This window comes from Cervus elaphus, chromosome 5 (genome assembly GCF_910594005.1).
Source record: "Cervus elaphus chromosome 5, mCerEla1.1, whole genome shotgun sequence".
Lineage (NCBI taxonomy): Eukaryota > Metazoa > Chordata > Mammalia > Artiodactyla > Cervidae > Cervus > Cervus elaphus.
Window position 1 is genome coordinate 9,550,888 of NC_057819.1, and position 18,716 is coordinate 9,569,603.

The window sequence follows — 18,716 nt, forward strand, 5'->3', positions numbered from 1 at the left end:
GCTCTCTGAATTCTAAGGGCTCTGGCGCATAAGCGGGCATGTACCCACCTACCTGGAAGAAGACAGTACTTCCTTCCAGTGGTAACCTTTATAAATTTTTGGTTTTGGATATGGGGAAGGAAGTTCATGAACAAAAAAGTTCCAACAGTGGCCGCCTGGGAAAGACACTATGGATATGGGGCAGAAAAAGGGGGAGGGGGGCCAAGCAAAAGCCAGAATCCCCAGGGCTGCTGGGACACCTTCGGCCACAGGCCCTGAGTGCTTGTGGGAACACCACAAGCACCCGTCGACACGTCAGTACAGCAAACAAAAGGACGGTTCTCGTAGCCCGATTTGGCAAAGCGGAGACTGGGGATCTGCAAGCTGAGAAGAGGGAAGGCAGGGGTCAGGCTGGACAGAGAGTAAAGAGCGGAAGCACTGATGGTGTTACTTACGTGCGCTGGGAAAGGCTGGAGTCTCGTCCTGCTCTCTTCGGGATGGTTCACTTCTCCCATTGGGAGATAGGGTTTCTGACCTGATCCCGTCTCGTACATGGACATGGGCCTACTGCCACGGGCAGACGGACGTCGCTTTAAGGAAGAGTGGTTGGAAGTGTCTGTGTACTCAGAACCAGTTTGCACCTGATATATATTGGTTGTGGCCTGTTTCCTGAGGTTCGAATTTTCACTCTGGAGTGTTTGAAGCTGAAAGACATGTTTGGCAGTGGGACTGTGTTTTTCTATAGCAAGCAGAAAAAGCAAACACCAAGTAAACGAATACTACCAGCTTTAACAATAAGAACAGTAACAGTTTGCTGAGCTGAAAGTCAAAGGCAACCACAAACACAAACTCTTTCTTCTAGAATGAGTGAAATACAATCAACTCACTTAATCACTTAAGCAAATGAAATCATTTCTGACTGTGGAAAAGTTGCAGTTTAGACTTTTTAAAAGCGAAATATCTCACCGCTTAAAGACTGGTCACGGTGGCCCTGGAAAATGTCTGCAGGCAGGCTGTGCCCTGGATGACTCTAAGGCTGTTTCAAGCAAGAGCTTGAGATCATTAAGACATCATTTAGGTAACCTGCTTTTCAGATGAGCCCTGAGCAATTTGGAAATGCCAAAAATGTCAGCAGACACCATGGAAGCAGCACAAAGATAACTTAGAGTTGCTTTGCAAAGCAAGAAAGACAGTGAAATCCAGTTTACAAAAAAACAAAATCAGATGAGCCATTGCTTCCCAAAAAGCCAACAAGAAAAATTAAGATCAACAAGTTTTTATTACATAATATATTCTTTGAAATTCAAAACAACTGAGTATTGTTTTTTCTTAAAGAGAGGGAACCGGATCACGGTAAGTTTGCTCTATAAACATATCACGAAGAGAACCGGAGGCCTACTGAACTATCAACATCTTCATCTGAACGCTCCACTGGCGTGCGCGCCGCCCTCTGGTGATCAGTCATCTTTCAGCCAGGGCCGGAAGACCTGGCCTCGCTCTCCTTTGGCTCTGTCGCCCAGAAATGCAACCGTGGTGGTGTCAGCTTTAAACACGCTAAGCTGCCTGGCACCACCCCGTTTTAGTTAGAGGCTGGCACCTGGAGGCCCTGAACGCTCTTCCCATTGCTCACATGCAGGCTGCTTCATGGTGCTGGATGAATTAGAGTTACAGGGATCGGCAAGGAATCGGGTTCCTCTTTAGCCATCTGGCATGTTAGACACAAGTAACTGAGTCCGGGCTGTACAACGTCCTTCCCCTCTGGTGCTCCTCCATCCTCCAGGGCATTTTATAAGCTGGGTGTGGTGTGAGTTCAGCTGTCTACTCCTTGACAGAGTAAAAATCTGACCAAATTCCCCACCGGGGCCAAGGCTTAAGTCCACAAGCAACTGTGTCTGCACCAGAAGATCATTACTTTTTTTTCCAATAGCCAACCCATTCAGTGTTAGGAGTTACTTTCAATTTTATTTTAGAAAGCACCGCTCTGTGACAAATACACCAATAGTGGCTGCTCCTCTTCATTAATTAGCATCTTTTCCAAGCAACTGTTAAATGTGAAAGATCAGACACAAATCATGCTACTTTGTCGACTACTATATTAAAAAACTTTACCTGACTTTGAAATAAAATCGTTTCTTCACTGAATAAACGAGTTCCATATACTTTATATCAGTAGTGCCAAACGCCTGTGAAAGTCTGACTTACTGTCTTTGCCACAGAAATACCCTTGTTCTCTATTTTCTCGAAGCATGACCCCTGAAAAAATGAGAGGATGCTTCTACACCTATGCTTCAGGCCATAACTTGTATCTGCAACTCCCTTTCAAGGACAGAACAGCTGCAAAGTGATAAGCAGCTACTGAAAAGTGCTACATTCCAGGAGACAGACAGGCGTAAAGTGCCTGTCAAAACTACTTATTAGGGAACCCATGTTCTAAAGTGAAATGGTCGAGGGCCAAAAAGTGAGGAACATTAACCGACACATGGCCCTCAGTGTAGGATGGGGGGATCTGGCCATGTGCTTATCTATGTGGAAACCTCCTAGAGGATTTTAGACAAGGTCTTGAAATCTGAAACTTTATCTTCACACTTTTCACTCTAAAACATCCAGCCTGGATTTCACCTGAATGTGCATGAGTTCCTGGTCTCAACTTTAAAAAGTTTTAGTAGTCTGAATTTAGCGAGATGGCCTTGGATAAACCTGAATGATGCTTATCTTAATAAGAACCAGGCTATACTTTTTCTGTTTGGAAGGAGTACAACAGGAAATGAAAAGTTACAGATAATAGTTTCAGAAATCAAGAGCATTTTCTAAGAATTGAGGAGATAATCCATGAATGATGACAAATAATTCCACTCAACATTTCTTAAAGAAGCTCAAGACATTTGCTTTCAGAGATTCGAGGTTATCTCTGATTTCTACAAATACTAAAAGTAGCATAACGGAATAAAAATGGTAATGCTTAGCAGACTGATTTGCAGTGACAAAGTCGGCTTGTTTCAGAAAAAGTCACCCCAAATCCATGTATTAGTTCAACTAATAAGACAGACTATAATTCATTAAACAAAAGAAATTTCAGAGAAGAGAGAAGGGCAACCCCTGTACATTATGGCAAAAGGGCACTTGGTCTGTCTTGTTCATGGCTGCACACCAGCCTTAGACAGGGCCAGGGTGGCAGAGAACAAATGTCTGATTAAAATCTGATTGATCTTCAGGTATTCTTATCCCCTTCTATTATAAGTACTAAAGCCATCTATCTCAAAATGTCTCCAAAAAATGATCTAGGACTCAAAAAGAATCCTGGACCAAGCCCCAGGCGAGGGTGCACTGCCGTGTCCTTCCCTGATAAGCAGAGGGGCCTGGGCCTCTTAGTTCTTCAGCCTTCCTGGAAGCACCGCTGAAAAGGGCCGGCCACAAACAAGGTGCGCCATGTCCTCTGGTGGTGGTGATGATTCTGAAGCATTACTCTTCAAGTGATAGTAGGAAGACACAGGTACATACTTTGTTTTGTTTCTGGTTAAGGGAAGCGTGTGTGCATCTCGTTTTGTAGAGCGCTGAATGATGGGAGCAGTACCGACAAAGTCTAAGGCAGAATTTAGAATTTTTCCACTTCCTCTTCTTAGCATTCATATAAAGAATGACATACATAATCCTCTCTTAAACATATTCTTTGCTACCATTAGCCACACGCTTTTTAGAGATCAATATATTCATGTATTTCTAACTCTCTCAAAAGGTGGCAAACAAGGAAATGCTGAGCAAATGGGATTGTTTCTTACCAGTGTACAGTTCTCGCTTGTGCACATGAAGGTTTTCTTATATTAGTTGAGTATCTATTCTGCAACTCTGAGGACATCATAAATTAGTGGTAGGTATCGGTCAACAGTGAAGTGGGACTGTGCGACTGGGCTGCCAGGGCGGGGGTGGGTAACAATAAATAAGAGTGAACAGGGACAGCAGCCTGTGTGCGGCATGGGGTGGGCTCTGAAATGCTGGTAAACACGTAACCTGTCCTGGGCTTTCGTCTGCTCTGTCTCATGGTGTGACTAGAATAAGCAATAAACAGTAAGAATCACATCCATGGAGCTGTGTCTAGCTTCCCAGGAAACACAGGATCCTTGCAAGGGTCTCTACAACTGATACAAACACTTAATAGGTTATGATGTTCTCCTACTTGGGAAACTTACACTGGATTTATATCTAATCAAAGCTACTTCGTTGAAAATATCCATAATACATACTGCTTCCAAAGAGACAGCTTGGACCAAAGATTTTTCAGGTCTGTTTTTCTTCCCTCTCATCACAAGCATCATGCCTGGGATTCTTCCTTATATACTATGGGGTTAAAGAGCAACCATCCTGGCATTTATTGACATGTTACCTTTTTCTGCATAATTCTCAGCTCGTCACTCAAGTTGTTATTCACCTTCATTAGCTGTTGTATCTTGGCCTCAGAAGCCACTAGAGCGTTTTTGACCTCCAAAAATTCCTGCACAGTGACTGGTCCATCTGATAAATCTGAATCTAGGCTCTAAAAATAAATTGGGGAAAACGTTCACAATCTGAGACGATGATAACATTCAAGACTAACAGCTCAAGAATTTCAATTCTGACTGTGCCAGCTGGATTGCAAAGTTAATCAAACCAAATCAAGGCTTCTGAGAGGAATGCAAAAATAAAACAGAAAGGTAGGGCTCCTATAATAGATGAAAAATTTTCAAGTCAGTATTTTCTAGCGATCAGACAGTGGGGCCACAAATCCACTCTAACATTGACTCTATACACCTGTCTCATCTGCCTTTCTTTTGTTCGTTCATTTTTCTTTTTTGATTCATTATTTCACTCATTCTGACAGATTTTTACTAAGCACCAGGCAGTGTTCTAGGGGCTTAGGTTACATAAGAAAAGAAAATAGAAAAAGATTCCTGCTTCCATGGTGTTTACATCCCAACTGAGTGACAGAGGGAAAAAATAAAAATAAATAACTACGTAGTGTAAGGGAACGTGATAAGTGCTATGGAAAATAAACAGAGCGGAGGAGGAGGGAGGGGCCGGGGAGCTGAAGGAGGGGTGGCGGTGGGCGCATTTTAACTAGACAGCTGGGTGGGGGGACAGGAGCAACAGCCTGCAGGAGGGGAGGTCACTAGTCAGGTGGCTGTCTGGAGGACAGCGTTCCAGCCTGCGGCAGGCCTCAGCTAGAGGGCGTGAGTGTGCAAGGCCCAGAGGAGGGGGAGGCCGGCCAGTGCAGGGACCCTGTCGTGCAGGGTCCAGTCATGACCCGCCTTCACTCGACTGAACCCACCACTTCTGGAGAGACTGGCAGAGATGTTTCAGATGGGACGGCTGACTCCTGCCGTCCCCTCCATGTTCCCTGCATCTGCCGGTGGCACCACTGATCCGCACAGCTGTGTAAGCTAGAAAACTCCGGACACAACTCAGGTAAATCTACCTTCCTACTTCCAACGCCTAACTTGTCACCAAGCCCTGCCTTTTCTGTCTTCCTGTTTGTCCATTTTCAAGTGTTTGTTGAGCCCCCTGCGGGCCAGGTCTGGGATATTCAGCAGTAGGCGGGTCAGCCAGGCCCCTGCTGCCCTGGCCTCGGGCTCACCCTCTGCTACAGTGACTTTTTTTCCATCCAGACCCTCCCAGCTGAAGAGGGTGAGCCTGTGTCAGCTCTTGTTTGGACCTTGTCGTCACCTCCCTACCTGGGTTCCTTTCCTCCGCTCCTGACCCACCAGAACAGTCCTCCCAAAACAGAGGACCCAACAAGGTGGACATGGTCTTTCTGCCCTGCCTAAAAGCTTCCGGGGCTCTGCGCTGCCAGCCAAGGTCTCAGCTCTTCAGTCTGGGGTCACGCTCCCCCATGGCGTGACCCCTGCCCTCTGCTGCAGCTCGGACTCTCTCTCCTTTCAGGCCGCCTCTCCACATGACCAGACTTCCCCCAGGTGCCCCGTCTCACCTCCGCTCGGTCTAACCCCTCCCCGCCTCTCCACGTGCCCACGTCCCGAGCCTTCTCAGCCTCCCGACACTCCCCGTCAGCGACAGGCTGTGTCTGTGGACCACCTGCCCCCACCCCTCTGCTCCTGTCTGCACTTATGACCTTTGAACCGTGGTTCCCTCTCCTCTTGGTAAGGACAGCCTCACAGAGGAAAGAGACCAGGCCTCATTCAGGAGAGTATTATCCAGAGAAGTTTGGGTAACTACCCAACAAAAGTAAAACATTTGTTGAGAGAATAAAACCCACCCGTCCCTCCTCATAGATTTTATAAAGTCAATACTGCAGCTGGGCTGTGAGTCAGCAACTGACTCAGGGGCGAGGGACCCCCTATTTTAAAACTATTTACCTTGTTGACCTTAGCTTGGGCCAAACTAGTAGAAAACCCAACTTTACCTCCAGAGCACTTTTCCCAGGCCTAGCCCTCAAATGCTTTACAAATCAGGCAAATTTTGAGGAGGAAAGATCTGAAAAAGAACATAAGCTCACTTTCTGTGTGCAATGCCCCACCTTACCTTCTGCCTGTGGGCCTTGCTTGCAGTAGCTTCCGGATCCGTGTCTTCGTCTGACGCCACGCTGTCGTAGTCTGGCTGGTCATTGTCCTGACTCTCGACACTGTGCTGGTTACTAATTGTTTTCAGTATCAGTTCCACATTGTCTACCAACAGAAGCGAATAACTTTACTTCAGCTTTGAAAAGAACTTCTTTTTTCCTAAAAAAACAAGCCATTTAAAAGACTGGGAGAAAAATGACAGAAGTAACAAGGTTCTAGTCACCCCAAAAAGGGATAACAGCACATTATCAACTGGACAGAGTCTACTGAAAACTATAGAGGGAGAGTGAAGCAACCATCTGAGATACCTGCCAAAAATGGGCACACGAATTAGATGGTTAGGGAAGAACTGCTCATGTAAGGTGGCAGGTTCCCAAATTTGGAATCACTGAAGGAAACAGTATAGCTGAAATCATGAAAATAAAGCTGTAACTAAAGTATGATTAACTGCAATTCAGTTACAATTGTAACTTTTTTACAAGATAATGTCAAGTCAAAACAGAAAGAAAACTGCTAAAGGAAGCCTAGAAACTAGAAGATCATTGAATAGGCACGCTGGCCTTTCCTTAACTGAATGCCAGTGAGAGAGAGAAAGCAAATGACCCATTGGACACACCCATACAGACCAACAGCATATGGTTACTGGGAAGTAATGATGGTTCTATCAGCTGTGACACATAATGAATGAAAGATTTCGCAAATTATCCAAGTCTCTCAGCTCTCTTTCAGGCAACTCAAGCAAACGCTGAATTTCCAATACTGTTTATGGACATTTTGAAGGATAATATCTGGGTGATAAACTATGTTTACACAAAGGGAATTTTAGTTTTCAAAATGAATATGTAAAATATACATACCATCAGATTATAGAAGTAGTAAGGACTCAATATAGAAAAACTGAAACTAATGAAAAGAGTAATCATTCACAGCTATTGATACATGTTGTTCTATTTCCTGCCAGTCTTTTTCCCAAGCATATACACATATATACGGTAAATTTTATTATTGGTAGCAGTCACGGTCTATAAAGTTGCTGTGAAGAACAAATCAGCAAATACTGAAGTGGAAATACAGTTAGGTTCCTACAAACCTCTGGTCACATTTTTGTCAACTGATAAATACATAATCTTCCTTCACGTGCATTTCTGTTTGAAGATCAATGAACATGTATCACTGATCCATTAACATTGAACTCATGGTTAACAGCACTGTAACTCAGGCCTGAACAAAGCTAATCTAACACATGTATTTTCTCTGTAAGGCATGTCACCGCCTTCATGTGCTCAGGAATGCTATACAGCTCTTCAGCACTGTACTTGGGGACCACTTTACATAGTGAAATTATCAAAAAATGTGAAAACTGTGGCACTAAATAAATATCAAAAAGACTACTTGCTTACAGTATAAGAACTGAAATAAAAGGAAGAGCATGGCCTTGCTCAGTCTCACATGGGAACATGTGTTTTGGGTGACTCAAATTTTTTACCACACTGTACAGATCCACATTATTTTGTCAACAAAGGTCTGTCTAGTCAAGGCTATGGTTTTTCCAGTGGTCATGTATGGACTGTGACAGTTGGACTATAAAGAAAACTGAGCACCGAAGAATTGATGCTTTTGAACTGTGGTGTTGGGAAGACTCTTGAGAGTCCCGTGGACTGCAAGGAGATCCAACCAGTCCATCCTAAAGCAGATCAGTCCTGGGTGTTCATTGGTAAGACTGATGTTGAAGCTGAAACTCCAATACTTTGGCCACCTGATGTGAAGAGTTGACTCACTGGAAAAGACCCTGAAGCTGGGAAAGATTGAGGACAGGAGGAGAAGGGAATGACAGAGGATGAGATGGTTGGATGGCATCACTAACTCAATAGACATGGATTTGGGTGAACTCCGGGAGTTGGTGATGGACAGGGAGGCTTGGCATGCTGTGCTTCATAGGGTCGCAAAGAGTCAGACATGACTGAATGGCTGAACTGAACTGAGTCAGTAAAATTAAGAAGGACAAATTGCTGTCAGTTAATGATTACTATCTTTGGGGATACGATGCTGACTGAAAACTAAATTCTTATTGTATGTATTTTTCTTATTCAAATTTTTTAAATTTTAAAATAAAAACAACAAAAATACAGTATCAGGGCTGGGGAGGAAGTGTGTTCTCAAGCACCAAGGCAGGAACCTGAGCTACTGAACAAGACTCAAAGGGCACCTTGGAAATACGCGCTAGGTGCTCTCTTCACAACTTTAAACACCAAAAATTCTCACTGCAGAGATCGAAAGTTAATAATCACAAATTCCAATTACGTAGAACTCAGTCTTGTAGGTAAACAATAGCAGGTGACTGGGAATTCCAATAAAGGGGGTTTATTTTCTTTGTCCTTTAACAAGATCTAAGTCATACTTGAATTAATTTCAGAATGCAAATTTATAAGGAAGGCAGGTGACTGAAGAGGTAAAAACTCATATATAAGATAAATATGAATCACAGTTAATAATGTTGAGATACTCATAATTCACCAGGACTCAAAGAGAGAAACTTATCATCACAACATAGTATCAATAAAACTTAACAGGGCTTTAAGCTATGGTATCGATGACTGCTTTAATTATTTTTATAACTTTAACACATGTGTGAAGTTCAGAAGGCCAAGGAAGCAAACATTTAGAGGTCTGAAACAGTTACCTTTTGAACTAGAGAGAGGGCTGCCTTGCTGTCTCCTCTTGGCGTCACTGAGAATGTCGATAACCAGAGTGGCAAACTCATGGGCGTTAAACCGAGCTAGTTTCTGTCTGCCCTGAGAGTGAGAAAATAATTGGAAATATTCCCAGATATAAAAATACACACATGTTCACATAAAATTAGTCAGACTATTGTTAGAGTTCATCAAAGACCTTCCAGCATGCTCAAAGTACCATCAATCACAGCCATAACTGAATCAAACTTTGTTTCTGTGGATAGTTTAAAACTATTTACATAATAGAACCATGTTAACATTTAAGTTCTCACAAGGCATATTTCTTTTTGTGAACTGAAACGAAATGGTTCTACTTAATGCTTTCTTTCTATTATTAATTCTGTTTTGAAATAGGCCTACTAGTCAAAAATCAATTTGAAGGGACAGATTTTTAAATTTCAAGATAGAGTTTAGATGCTGAGACTCTATCACTATAGATAACCATTAATCAATAAAAATGAAGAGAGTTTCATAATTTATTCAACTTCTCTCCTCTTGATGGATACTTAGGCTTTTTACTGTGCTCTAGCATTACATACAATGAAAGTGTGCATAAAGCTTTGTATTTTTATTCTATTAGGACATATTCCCAAATAAGGTATTTGGATGAAAGGTATTTGGTACCCTGGGTGAAAGGAAGCAGTTAATTTTGAGGCGTCTGTAACCAGTTAACAAACTGCCTTTCTTCAGTCTGTAGCAATTTAAACTCTTATCTGTAGCATAAGAACGCAACATCCTTACCAGTGTAGAGTTTCCTTTATCATATACTTTATTAGTTTGATGGATGAAACGCTCATTAATGCCTTCAGGTTGCTTTCTTTGATTACTAATGAGGTGAAATATTTCTTTAAAAGGCATTTGAAAGCCATTTGTAATTCTTCTGTGAACTGTCTTATGTTCTTTCTCAGTCACTTATTAACTTCTGTTGCTTTTCTTATCAATTTGTGATGTGTGTGTGGGTACGTAAAGGACATTACCATTTTAATCAGTCAAAAACATTTAAAATACCTGTCCTGGGAAAATAAAATACCACAATATCAGTCATTCCCCAAAGATCACTACTAGTGTGTTTTTGGACTTGGCCACTTGCCTGGTTCCGTGTCGATGAGTACTCGGGATTGACCGGAAGGAAGGGGACGACAGTTGTCTCAGTCACCAGGGTGCTGTGGTTCTGCGTGGCAAGCCAGACTAGCCGGAGGAAAGAGCCAGAGATAGAATCTCATCACCACGGGTGCTACTGCTCCTCTGAGAGCCGCGGCTCCCACGTTACTAGAGAGACTTGGGGTAGCGCACTCCGAAGCCAACATACACAAGAGTCAGAGTCGACACACGTGTTATCAGGACAGCAGGAGTTGGGCAAGGAGAAACACTGAGGCTGGCAGCTTGCTGCTGCCTACGGTAACAGAAGCTTAGTAGATAGAGCCACATGTTAAGTCACCTGCATCAGTCTCTCGCCTGTCAACTTCATCGTACACATCCATGGCAAGTTCTTCAAACAAATGATTACTTAGCTGAAAGCAAAAACATATCAGGGACACAAGGGACAAGGATTAACGCTAGGAGAATGAGTGAGGACTGTGACTTATTCACCCTTCTACCTCCAACGTCTTATCCAAGGTCAGTGCTTACTTAGCAAATACCCACTGTTAAACAGACAATAGCATTTCCAAAATGGTACAGATCCTCTAAAAACACCTGCCACCCGCTGCAGCCTCCCTCCAGACATGCAGATAAGAGAGGCACAAGGCAGCTAAAGTGCGAATCTCAAAGACAAGGTACATTCTCCAATCTTCGCATGACATCACCTTAAAGTCTCTTCTGCTCTTTCTGGAGAATGTTTGCCAGCACCCCCCGCCCCCATTGTAAGGGATCTTAAACCCTTGGTAAGATAAAGAAGTCAAAACATGCCATCTCAAGAGGGTAAAACCCTGCAGGAAAATACCACCCAGACCTCTGCGTTAAGTCTCTCTGCTGTCTTCCTCTGTAGGTAGGGGTCCTCCAAACCCCCAAAGAACTACCTGATTGTCCCCTGCCAAGGACAGCCTGTCTAATAAGTACACCATGCAGTGTCCCAGCAAAACAGTCCCCACAGCCTGGGGCACCCGCCTGGCAGCAGCCAGGTCTTCCTCGAACCAATGGAGACTAAGCCCCTGCCAGGCTGGCCCCAGCTCTCCCTGCACTTCCTCCCTCATGAAACCCTGCTGCCCAGTGGGTGACTGCTGCCCTGCTCTGTGAGGGCAGATGCTGAACTTATTCCATTCTCTACTATTCCTTTCATCCCCATACAGGCCCCAGCACAAGACGGGGCTCTAAGTATCTATTCACTCACTGACCAGGAGGTACTTCCTGCACAGTGTAAACCTGGCTGTGCACACCTCACTGGGACTTGTTAAATGGTTACAAGTACATTGTTAGATGACAAAGGCAGGATAAACAATTCTGTAACTGTGCTCCAGTTAAAAAAGACACGAATCTGAAACAAGAATCAGAAAAATATACCAAAATACTAAGCCTGAACTTATTAAGAATATAGTAATGAAAGAAGAAAAAAATATAGTAAATGAAGATGATTCCCTTTCTCTATTTTCCAGATTTTCTCTAGTGTGGTTAGACTACATTTATAATTAAAAATCAGCTCTGAGAGACTTTTGCTGGATAAGGTGAAGGATTGGGAAACTGAACTTGCATCATAAATACCCAGTGTGCTTCCTCCAAGGGGCTAACAAGCTAATGTTATTACTACTAACAATCACTGCCACACCAACACTGCTGAGGGCTTACACCGGAGGTGCCTTGCTAATATCATCATCATAGTAAGTACTGCAGCTCTCTGAAGACAGGAACTACTGTTATACCACTTTACAGAGAAGGATACCCAGGCACAGGAGTTAGCGTGCCTCAAGTCACAGAGCCAAGGAGTGAGAGACTGGAGATGCGAGTCTCTCTCAAAATGCTAAGATTTATAAATTCAAGGAATACATTAGTCATCTTATATTTCTCCCAGCTGTTCATCAGGGAGGTAGAAAGGGAGACACTGCAGGATGAACACTGAACTGGCACTGACACGAGGAGGAGACCGCGGCGGGTGGGCAGCTGACCCTCGCTGAGCAGCTCTGACCTGCAGCTCTGCTGGACCACCGTCTCACGTTCTAGGACAGGACACCGAGGCGCAGAGCGGTGCAGAGCTCGTCTGAGCCGAGGTCTGCACCTGACCAGTCTGACCCAGAGCCCAGGGTCTGGAGAGCTACACTCGACTTTCTCCCAGATATTTATCTAGTGCCTTTAACAGCTAGAGATATTACAGACCTAACCCCAGATTTCAGCCAAGCAAATGCAAAACAGCATAGTCAAGGGGAGCTGGCATTTTCTCTTTAATGTCTGTATTATTTAAAATAAAAATCAGCTGACATACTGTAAGTAATTAAAAGGAAACACAGAATATTCAGTGCTGACTCCAAAGCTTATCATCTTAACTATAGGACCTCCTTAGTTTAAGAAAGGCAGTAAAAACACATACACACAGAACTGCAGATACAGCAAACAAATTGCATAAAATACATTTATTGCATATTACAGGTAAATGCTACTAATGAGAAATTCATTTTATGTATTATGTAGTACTTAGTACTATACAAAGTTCTAGTAAAGAGTCTTCTATTAAAAAAAAAAAAGTCTTCTATAAAAAGGGGGATGAAGAGTAAGACATGAATTAGGAGAGCTGCGAGTTCAGAGCTGAGCTTTGGGAAAACTCCTACCTATATTGCAAGGGTGGTCAGACTTCAGCCACTTGAATGATGAAAGGGAGAACAGCTGGGAAAAGAGGGTTCCTGAAAGAAGACCTGAAGGTGGCCTGAGAGGGTGCTAACCCTTGAAGAAATATTTAAATGCACACACCCACACCCACACACAGTGGGAACCAGATGGGAAGAGGGGCCAGAACTGAAGAGTGAGAGTGGGATGATGCCCTTCAAGGTTATAACAAGAAGGATCTTGGTTCTGTTCTTGAGGGCACAGAGAATAGCTAAGGTGGGTGAATCAGGTCGTTAGAATGCTGAGGAAGCTCCAGGTGAGGCTTCATTTGTGGGGACTTAACATAGAGATTGTGTTACCAGAGGAGTAGATTTCTCAGGGGCCTGATTTAAGCTGAAATGGACAGGCTGGAAAGAAACATGCAGACTAACACGAGCTTGTGACCTGAAGAACTGGGTAAACTGTGAGCACATAGCCGAGGCAGAACTGATTAAAAGCCCACATTTTACAAAGCTCTGATGAATGGTGTAGAACATGCCCAACATAAGTGGGAGCTGGATCCCAAATGGCAGTGAGCTTTATATCAGTCTTTAGCATCCTACGAGGCTACAGGAAGTCATCCCAAGGAGTGGGACTAGTAAGCCCCAATTACTAGTTTACATTGAGAGAAACCAGGGAGCTCTTACAGGCAGAAACAACTTTCTAAAGTCAAAGGCACAGTCCTCACTTTTAAAATGACAGAGAAAGATGGCAGTATTTGAAGCAGAGCCAGTGAACTGGATGTACTAAACTTAGTACTTCCATTCTTCTTTACTGCAGACTCGATGGTCTGCTTCTGATTTAATGTCTGAGAGCATGAAACAGTAGTCTGATGTACTAGGTAACAGGCTGAGAACAGGTATTAGCAGGACACGTGGTTTTCCATAGAAGAGTTCACTAGTAAATAGAGATACTCACAGACTGAAGTTTCTTCTTAGCAGCTTTTGCCAATTCAGAAATATCCAGGCTGCTAAGAAAATGTACAACACTGATAAGCAAACAAATAAAACCATTTTCATGAGCTCTGTAAAAGGTTAAGGTAGCCAAGGGATCAAGATATTCATTACAGCTCATGGACAAGGTCAGAGGTTAAAATTCTTTAGCCCAATAGTCAGTGAGGAAACTGAACAGAACTTGGTAAGACTATCTCCTAGAAATACCACAATCATGCAAACATTTCTCATGGTAAAGAGAAAAATAACCACCTACTAACCAAAAGGCAAAAACTATTGCCATGCTAGTCCCCAGAGTGTGTATGTGAGAAATCATAATCTTTAAAGTATTTTTTTAAAAAGTACAATAGAAGAAAAATACAAAAGGGGCAGAATGTTAAAAACCAGAGTGGCAAGATTACATATGGAATAGCAATTAATCTTTTCACAAACTCTTGACAGGATCTGTGCAAAGGTTATCAGCTATATAAGGGTTTAAAGTTCATTTCTACAGCCATGATCTCATCTGACCTTATAGACCAGAGGTCAACAGATTATAATCCCCCTTTCTGTTCAGCCCATGAGCTAAGTATGGATTTTACATTTTTAGGTGGTTGGGGGAAAAAAACACAACAAATGATACTTGGTAATATGTGGAAATTATATGAAATTCCAATTTTAGTATCCAGAAATAAAATTTCAGTGGAACAGACATGCCTTTCATTTACAGGGTCCACAGATGCTTTCATTTACAACTGGCAGAGTAGCTGTGGCAGAGGGTGTGTGGCCCAAAAAGCCTGAAGTATTTACTATCTAGCCTTTAACAACAACAACCACAAAATTTGTTGATCCCTATCATAGACAAAGGATATATTCTCTTATGACACAGAAATATTCTGTGATATATCTAGAGGCACAATATACTGTCACAGCTGGCTAAAACTATGACAGCATCACAGACTCCGATTTTCTTATTAGCAAATGTGTTACTTGCGCCCTTTCAAACTTAAAATTTTATATGGTGGTTTACTTACAGCCGTCTTATTTCCAAAGTGCATAGCCATAAAAGAGAAAAATGTATGGGCTTTGTTAAACACAAAATATAACACATTTATACACTAAACAACCAAGGAAAATACTAGTGACAGATATAATTGATTGGTATTTCAATGGCCTTACCTGTCTGCCATTTGAGGTATTATAAAGTGCTGTCCATTTTTGTGATCTGAAACAGAAACCAAGCCAGAGTTTCATCTGTATAAATACTAATAAGATCTGTAAAGGAATACCTTTATTTTCTGAATTTATGTTTTGCTCCTCTCACTACACAGTTTTTGTTCCTCTCTCTCCTCTTTGCTCTCTTTTTTTGAATATTTTGAATCAAAACATCTTTTGATTATTTGGATAATTTTTTAACATTCCATATTAATTTATCTCTAGAGTTTCTGACCACATATGATCGTATAGTCTTTTCTCAATGCTAGGGATTATAATATGCATAACTTTTTACAATCTACTAGAAATAATATTTTACCATTTCAAGAAAAGTGCAAAAACTTACCTTCATATTTCTTTTACCTTCTCCCCTTTCATGTTGTAACTGTCAAATATATTACTGACACATGCTGAAAACCACACCATACAATACTATAACTTTTGCTTTAAACTGTCATACATACCTTTAAAAAACTTAAGAAGAAAACAGACTATTGTATTTATCCAATACTTATCATTTCTGTTGTTCTTTCATTCCTGAAGTTCTGAGATTCGCTCTGGTTTATCAACTCCCTTCCACCCAAAGAACTTACTTTAGTATTTCTGTTAGAGCAACTAATTCTCTTATTTTTTTTCATCTTAAAATGCCTTTTTTTTTTTTTTCCCATTCCTGAAGGTTATTTTCAGGGAAATAGAGTTCTTTTCTTTCAGCATTTAAAAAATATTGTTCTACTTCCTTTTTATCTCCATGGTTTCTGATGAGAAATCCACAGTCATACACATAATTGTTCTTTTATATAGTGTCATTTTTTTTCCTTGGCTGCGTTCAAGGCATTGTCTTTCTTCATATTTTAGCAGTTTGATTTTGATGTGTCTGAGTGATGACTAGCGTTCATCCTGTTTGGAGTTCTCTGAGCTTCTCAAATTGTGATTTTACGTCTTTTGCCAAATTTAGAGTTTCTACCCAATATTTCTTCAAATATTTTTTCTGCACCACATTCTTTCTCATCTCTTTCTGACAGTCTGATGATACAAATGTTCTGGTTTTGTCCCGTAGGTCCCCAAAGCTCTGCTAAGCCTCCTTTCCCTCCCACTCTTTGTTCTCTCTGTTGCTCAACCTGGATTACTTCTAGTGATCTATTTTCAATTCACTGACTTTTTCGTCATCTCCATCCTAATTAAACCCATCCAATGGGTTTTAAAATTTTAGTTATTGTATTTTCTAGTTCTAACATTTCTGTTCTTTTTTATATCTTCTGTTTCTCTGCTGAGACTTTATTCAGTTTGCTTCAAGAATGTTCACACTTACTTCTCAGAGCATGATACTACTATCTACTTTAAAATCTTTATCTGATAATTCCAACCTCGGAGTCACTGAGGGTTGGCATCTGTTAATAACTACTTTTTCCCATGCAAGTCTCTGAGATTTTCCTGTTTCTTCACATGTCAAGTAATTATGGATGGTATCCCAGATATTTTGCATAGTATGTTGTGGAGACTCTTGTGAGTCTTCCTTGAATTCTGTGGTGAATGTTAATATTTTGTTTTAGCAGGCACCTACCAGGCAGGTTCTGCCTCCTGGGCCAAGCAGTGAGAGAGACTAAAGATAAGACAAAAGCCGTCAGGGTTCCCCTCAGGCTCTTAGTCAGAGATTTAGGTACCTGTGCTTGCCACGACTGAAGCCACAGGATTACTGATGGGGAAAGGAAAAGAGAAAAATCCTGTGGGAACACCCCGATTCTCAGTCCTGTCAGAGTCCCATTTCCTGCTCCTCAGACCACACAGAGAAGGCTTCTTTGCACCTGCTGTGCAGTTCCAGGTTTTGGGCTGTTGTGGAGGCCATATCAGAAGTAAAATAAAGGGGACACTCACCACCGGCTTGACGTCACTGTGAGTTCCCTAACCTGCCTGCCGGAGTCCTTAGATAGCTACTCCATGCATTTTTGGTTCAGGGTTTCTATTGTGTTCAGAAGGAGAGACAGGGTGAAGTGTGCTTACTCCATCTCACTGGGAACTGGAATCACACCAGGGGCCCTTAACTCTGTTGTACAACCAGGGTGGAGAACCACTGGTTATGTGATTATACACATATGTGGATATGCTATATCAGGGGTTGGCAAACTTATTCTGCGAAGGGCCAGACTGTAAATATTTTAGGCTTTGTGGCCATATGGTCTCTGTTGCAACTATTCAACCTACTCAGTTCTGCTGCTGTAGTGTGAAAGCGGTCACAGACAATACATAAACGAGTGGGCATGGCTATCTTGCAATAAAACTTTATTTTTAAAAAGCAACGTAATAGGCTTGTCTGGCCCACGGACCAAGCTTTGCTTATCCCAGCTCTACCTCATGAACAAAGCAGGTTAATGGTAAAGTTCACTTTTTCCCTTTTCCCCATTCCTTAGCTAGCAGAATTCTGCAAGGAACTATAGAGGTTGAGGCTTTGCTCTTCCATGCTGACTCCCATTAACCACAAGAACTGTGGTGCTGCATTCAGGCTGGGTTCAGCGATGCTCTCTGATTCCTGAAACGGCCACAGTAGAGCAATCATTTTAAAAACTAAAATTTCAAGCTGTGATCGACGTTATGTATTTCACATATAGCAAAAAACGCCGTAGTCATCATTTCACACAGAAATCCTTATTTGCCGTTTTCTCAAGGAAACGTTAGAGTACAGACCATAAACAGCAGTGCCCTGACTTGCTCTTCCAGGGACTGCCTGGCTGCAGGTGTCGAGAGGCTGCTCTCCTTTCACTCACCTGGTTTCCTGCCACACAGATAGAAGGCTAGTCTGTCAGTCAGCTCGTACTGTATTTCTACAAGGCGCTCCGCCAGCTCATGGTGCCCTCCTTGCCTACAAGAGAAAACAAAGTGCCGTTTATACTACTCACTGGCCATGGGTGCTAGAAGAGAAAAGTACAGAGACATCCCCTGAGATACCTGAGGAGTTTATCAAACGTGACTTTTCAGAATAATCAAGCTTTTTGTGTGAGGTAAACTGTCAAGGTCGACTCTGATTCCCACTTTTATAAAGCTGCTTTCATAGTCTCAACTACCCCCTCTCTCTTATTAACTTATAAGACAGGGGATGCCCCTGGTGGTCCAAGGGTTAAGAACCCGCCTGCCAATGCAGGAGACATAAGAGACGCAAGTTCAATCCCTGGGAAGATCCCCTGGAGAAGGGCATGGCAACCCATTCCAGTATTCTTGCCTGGAGAATCCCATGGACAGAGGAGCCTGGCAGGCTATAGTCCATGGCGTCGCAGAGAGTCAGACATGACTGAAGTGACTTAGTACGCACACATATGAATGATGGAGTGTTAGACCTGATGAAATACTGCATTCCTCAACACCTGACCTCTTAGTCCCAGACACTCTGCTCTATCCAGTCAGGACCCCTGCTCTGCCGTTTGTGCCCTGTCCACCCCTCCCTCCAGAACTTGACCCACATCCTTCTCATCTGAAATACCTTAGCTCCTCTTCACACACCCAAATACAATCCATTCTTCAAAGACCAACTAAAG

The 18,716-nt window shown here is 42.5% G+C and overlaps 1 protein-coding gene across 12 annotated transcripts in view; it reads right to left on the reverse strand.

Moving 5' to 3' along the window:
• The window catches only part of GIT2 (GIT ArfGAP 2), a 42,153-nt gene that overhangs the window by 12,626 nt on the left and 10,811 nt on the right, over positions 1 to 18,716 (reverse strand). For 6 of the 12 annotated variants that reach the window (XM_043901582.1, XM_043901581.1, XM_043901579.1 and 3 more), the window contains exons 7-15: positions 17,952 to 18,046; positions 15,157 to 15,202; positions 13,964 to 14,015; positions 10,695 to 10,767; positions 10,347 to 10,444; positions 9,205 to 9,316; positions 6,487 to 6,629; positions 4,358 to 4,507; positions 435 to 683 (exon numbers count right to left, since the gene is read on the reverse strand). In XM_043901582.1, the coding sequence (XP_043757517.1) occupies positions 435 to 683; positions 4,358 to 4,507; positions 6,487 to 6,629; positions 9,205 to 9,316; positions 10,347 to 10,444; positions 10,695 to 10,767; positions 13,964 to 14,015; positions 15,157 to 15,202; positions 17,952 to 18,046 (1,018 nt within the window). Of the gene's footprint in view, positions 1 to 434; positions 684 to 1,239; positions 2,022 to 4,357; positions 4,508 to 6,486; positions 6,630 to 9,204; positions 9,317 to 10,346; positions 10,445 to 10,694; positions 10,768 to 13,963; positions 14,016 to 15,156; positions 15,203 to 17,951; positions 18,047 to 18,716 lie in introns of those variants that run through there. The other 6 variants (XM_043901585.1, XM_043901583.1, XM_043901577.1 and 3 more) reach the window with 5 other exon arrangements.